The sequence below is a fragment of the Wolffia australiana genome, chromosome 3, assembly GCF_029677425.1.
Source record: "Wolffia australiana isolate 7733 chromosome 3, ASM2967742v1".
NCBI classification, from domain to species: Eukaryota; Viridiplantae; Streptophyta; class Magnoliopsida; order Alismatales; family Araceae; genus Wolffia; species Wolffia australiana.
In genome coordinates, this window is record NC_135837.1 from 13619416 (window position 1) to 13624242 (window position 4827).

Here is a 4827-nt window from a genome sequence, read left to right on the forward strand (position 1 = left end):
TCGCCTTACATGAAACTGGCTCGTCGTCCCTCAACCTCCTGGCGAAAGTTTCTCGCTCTCACACACTCTTTCACTCTTACTCTCTTTCTCTCTCTCTCTCTTCCTCTCTCTCTCTTCCTCTCTCTCTCTCTCTCTCTCTCTCTCTCTCTCTCTCTCTCTCTCTCTCTCTCTCTCTCTCTCTCTCTCTCTCTCTCTCTCTCTCTCTCTCTCTCTCTCTCTCTCTCTCTCTCTCTTGCTCTCTCTCTCTCTCTCTCTCTCTCTCTCTCTCTCTCTCTCTCTCTCTCTCTCTCTCTCTCTCTCTCTCTCTCTCTCTCTCTCTCTCTCTCTCTCTCTCTCTCTCTCTCTCTCTCTCTCTCTCTCTCTCTCTCTCTCTCTCTCTCTCTCTCTCTCTCTCTCTCTCTCTCTCTCTCTCTCTCTCTCTCTCTCTCTCTCTCTCTCTCTCTCTCTCTCTCTCTCTCTCTCTCTCTCTCTCTCTCTCTCTCTCTCTCTCTCTCTCTCTCTCTCTCTCTCTCTCTCTCTCTCTCTCTCTCTCTCTCTCTCTCTTCCTCTCTCTCTCTCTCTCTCTCTCTCTCTCTCTCTCTCTCTCTCTCTCTCTCTCTCTCTCTCTCCTCTGATCCGAAACGATCGGCTAACTTAAAACAGTCTCGTGGGTCCTCGTCAAACTCCGCGGGAAAGCCGCGGCTCGTTCCTTCAAATCTTCCTCCGTTATGAACTATCAATATCTACACACCACCACCCCTTCTCTTTCCTACGATCTCCTCACAAAAAAACCCATCACCAACTCTGACGAACAATGTCGTCCCCTCTGGTAGAAACAGAGAACACCATCTCTTCGTCAGTGAATTAAGAGATGTATGTTTCAGCTCTAACGTTTACATATGTCTATCTCAGGTCGAAAATGCAAAGGAAGACGTATCTCCTGACAGTAAGAAAGAGTATTCCGCCATTACAGTGGGACATGAGCCTTTTCTTGAGAAATATCCAACCCAGGTATTATTTGGTTATCTCTTTGGATCTGACTACGGAAATAAGTTTAGTTTCCGTGTTTTACTGTTTCAAAGCAGCAGTAAACATGAAAATTACGCGTTTATTTTATGTTTATTGAACGCCAATTCATAGTCTGGGTTTCTTTTGTTGATGCCTGATCAATTCAAGCTGGGAAATATGGAGTTATTCGTTTTGTATGATGTCATCGATTAATTCCCTTGTTTTGTCCATTCAGACATATTCACCAGATGAATCAAATACCCATGACATGAGATTTCGTCTTCTTATTAACATATTGAATACCCTTTTGACTCCATACACTTGAAATGGACCTTGTTAGTAGGACTTACATCTGACATTAAAAACTTCTGAACTTGGGGTATAAAAATAGAGTTGAAAGAAAAGCATCTGGTTTCTTCAATGACCCTCTTCTCTTTTAGAAGATTAGGCTTTCCCGTGCATAAATGTGACAAAATGTTTCTTCTATTTTGTATTTATGAAAATAATAAAATATGATTCTTCTATCCATTAAACTTGGATGTGAAGTTTATTTCTTGATCGTTAATTGTGTGTTTGGTGTGTGCTACAGACAGGAATGAACGACAAAAATGATATTTACATGGATAGCGAAGAACTAGCGATTGGGATTGTATATCGTTTATCGAGCATCTGGGCATGCTTCTTAGGTGTATTATTCATAGCAATGGAAAGTCCATGGGACAAAAGAGTTGAATGTTAGGCCATCGCCGATCTCATAATCTTTGGTTTGACAATGTTATTCTCACTTTTCCCTTTGCCTACATCAGGGAGGCTTCAGAGAAACATCGTCAAAGTCATCTTCATGCTTCTGCACTTAATTGGGTTTGCTTTAATGTATTGTATGGTTTGGCCCTCCAGTCAAGTCTAGTTTCTGCAAGCTACGACACCAAATGGCTGGATTTGGGACGCAGAAGGACATGAAGTTCCACTAGGAGAATGGTCGTTTTTTTGTTTTTAGTATTTGAATTTATCCTACCTCCTTTTCTCTCTTGGTTGTAAGTGGGAATGTTTTTTAATGATGAAGTAACTTTAAAATAGAAATCTGAAATATTTAATGTGAAAGGAAAACGAATTTTGAGAATACAGGGCTCTAGTATTCAGTTGCATGAAGAATGGATTTTCATCTTTAATGAGGAATCATGAAGTCATGGAAGTGTAAATGGATCATTATGATAAAACCTTTTCGTTTTCAAACATATTATCGGCTCGTTCATGATTCATCGTCATAGATTTAAAGTATAACATCATTCTTTAGCAACATGTGGATCCGAATATCTAATTTCTTTACTTAACATAAGAAAATCATCTGTTTTAAATCTCAAGTGATTGTTTCACAAAGAAACATGTATATTGCAGTCAAAACTTTATTTCAATCATCTCATTGTGTTTTAAGTCAATAAATTAAATATCCGTAGGTTACCTAATAAAGTTTTATAGAAGTGGCATATGAAGATATAACTTTATTAGAATTTTAGTCTTATCTAACCACTCAGGAACCAATATTTTAATAAATATCTTTATGTTTTCTTGAATTTAATTTATAAATGTTGGAAGACTACTCAAATATTAAAAAAAATATTTTAGGCTAAACTTTATAAGTAATTTATCAAAAATCATATTAAACTTTTATATATAATTAAAAACAATTATGTAAAAAATTTCTGATGAATATTTTTCCCAAAAATGAGTAACAAAGTACTAAGTGTAGATATAAACTTTGATATATTCACTTTTCAGTATTTTTTTCATAATTTTAATTTTTTATTACTTTAATATTTCTGAAGATAAAATCTAGGAAAAAGTGGTTCCTAATTTGTATTTTCATTTATGTGCAGTTCTATTTCCATGCTTCATATCTGAGGTTGACTTTAAATAAAAAATAAGTGGGATGATATTAAACATATTGTAATTATAAAATTTTATAAGTATAAATTTTACAAGTACATATTAAGAAACTTTTTTCCGAATTTGAATTGTTTTAGTATATTTTTCATAAGAGAGGAATTAGGAAAAAGCATGTGTATTATCTCTTCAATTACAAGTATTAATATTTCCTCGCTTCATATCAGAGGCTTGCTTTGAAATGGAAAACTAAGATTGATGATATTTAGTAATATTTTACTTTAGTTTAAAATACAGCTATCCGTAACACTTTTATTTCCCTCAGGGAAAGTCCATCGCACATATAAATAAAATTCCTATAATTTTCCTTGTTCAAGAGAATTGAAGATGAACTATTTTTTTAACGTAATAAGTTTACCAAATATATAATTAATAAGTAAATTAAATAGTAGAATAATGAAATTTGGTTATGTAAATAAATAAAATTAGTTAATTATGAGTTTGATTTGTGACAAAATAGTTTCTTTAGTGTTATCTAAGGATCAAAAGGCATTATATTTTTTTATCATTAAATCCCAATATTTTATTTATCAGTTAATAGAGACGCTATTAACATTCTTTTGGAATTTTTTTTTTTCTTCTCACAAAATCAGAAAACTGTAAAAAAATACGTGTTTAAGTGCTGAATTATTTTCCAGGGCAATAGGTGGGTGGTAAAAAAGTGGCCGTAGAAATCCTCCAGAGTTCAGAGGAAAATTATCCACCAAAATCGATTTCATGAATATTTTGTATCGATCGAAGAAAACCTTGAAAACTGATTCTTATAAAAGTTTTCAGTTAGTTCCTTCAGTTATATTTCTGGGGGTTATACTCTACCTCTCCATAAAATAATTAGTACACAAGAATCCACCCGAGGTATCATGATTATCTTGTCTGGATCTGATGTTAACATTTCAGGGGACCAAAACATCTCTATATTGTTTTTACATTTTTCTCTTATTTTGCGGTTATCTTTTTAGTGGTTAAATGGCAAAGCACGTTTTAATCGCTTTACGATGCTAAGACTTGCACTTAGGTCTTTTTCTATATTTTATTTTCAGCTGCTAAGAATGTTCATGATGTCATCGTCTTGTGCTATTATTTGGTCCCTTAAAATTTTAACAGATGAACAGAAAAAATATGGTGTGAGATTATTTCCACATTATCATATACTTCATGAACCCCGGAAAGGGGTACTAGTTTTGGTAGTGATTATGTAATATCTTTCACCTCACCATTGTGATATATAATCACAACCGTTTACCAAGTCCCCTGTTTATGAGAGAAGTTTGCTACTATTCATTAAGCTTCTATATTAAATATATTTGTTGCCCTTTCATTGTATACCTGATGTGGTTTTCCACTAAAATAAATATCATGATACGGATTCAAGAAGCTTACAAACAACTAACGAAGATCTTGCAGAATATGTTATCAATACTTGTGACTAGGGTTTGACAATCCCACTCCAATCCGGGTTTTTAGCAAAGGCCAAAACCTTACCAAAACTTTGGTTTGGTTCTGCTCTGTTCTTGTTCAGTCTCGCTCCAGTTCGGACCGATCCCAGTCTGGTCAGGTTTACTAGTCAATATCAAAGTCAAAGTAGAAATTTATTTTCTTGATAATTTTAAATATCCTCTACATCAAGTGGGTGCCCACAGATGGCCAATATAAGGTGTCTACGCTAAGCTCAGTAGAAACCTCTCTGTCGAGTTGGATTTGATATTTTTAGAATTTTATAAAAAATAAAATAAGAAAAATAATATGCTTCCGATTCCACTACGGTTTGGCCCTTTGACCTAAACCTGTTTGACAAACTGGTCCACCCTCAAATGGATGATCTGTGGTACCGGTGTGGTCTGATCAAAACCGTTCCTCGGTCCTAAGCCCACTTGTGACCTGATGGGCAAGTGTGGATCA

The 4827-nt window shown here is 34.8% G+C and overlaps 1 protein-coding gene across 1 annotated transcript; it reads left to right on the forward strand.

The window, feature by feature from the left end:
* The first annotated feature begins 414 nt into the window (after positions 1-414).
* LOC144700406 (uncharacterized) lies at positions 415-2067 on the forward strand. The gene is made up of 4 exons (XM_078571828.1): positions 415-808; positions 892-990; positions 1577-1721; positions 1794-2067. Exons 1-4 carry the CDS (start codon positions 794-796, stop codon positions 1892-1894), a joined length of 360 nt encoding a protein of 119 aa, XP_078427954.1. The 5' UTR covers positions 415-793; the 3' UTR covers positions 1895-2067.
* The last annotated feature ends 2760 nt before the right edge of the window (positions 2068-4827 follow it).

Bases quoted from the DNA above. Each gene is read 5' to 3' on its own strand.
- LOC144700406 (XM_078571828.1), top strand. The intron at 991-1,576 runs GTATTATTTGGT...TGTGTGCTACAG, and splicing joins TTGAGAAATATCCAACCCAG to ACAGGAATGAACGACAAAAA. The intron at 1,722-1,793 runs GTTAGGCCATCG...TGCCTACATCAG, and splicing joins ATGGGACAAAAGAGTTGAAT to GGAGGCTTCAGAGAAACATC.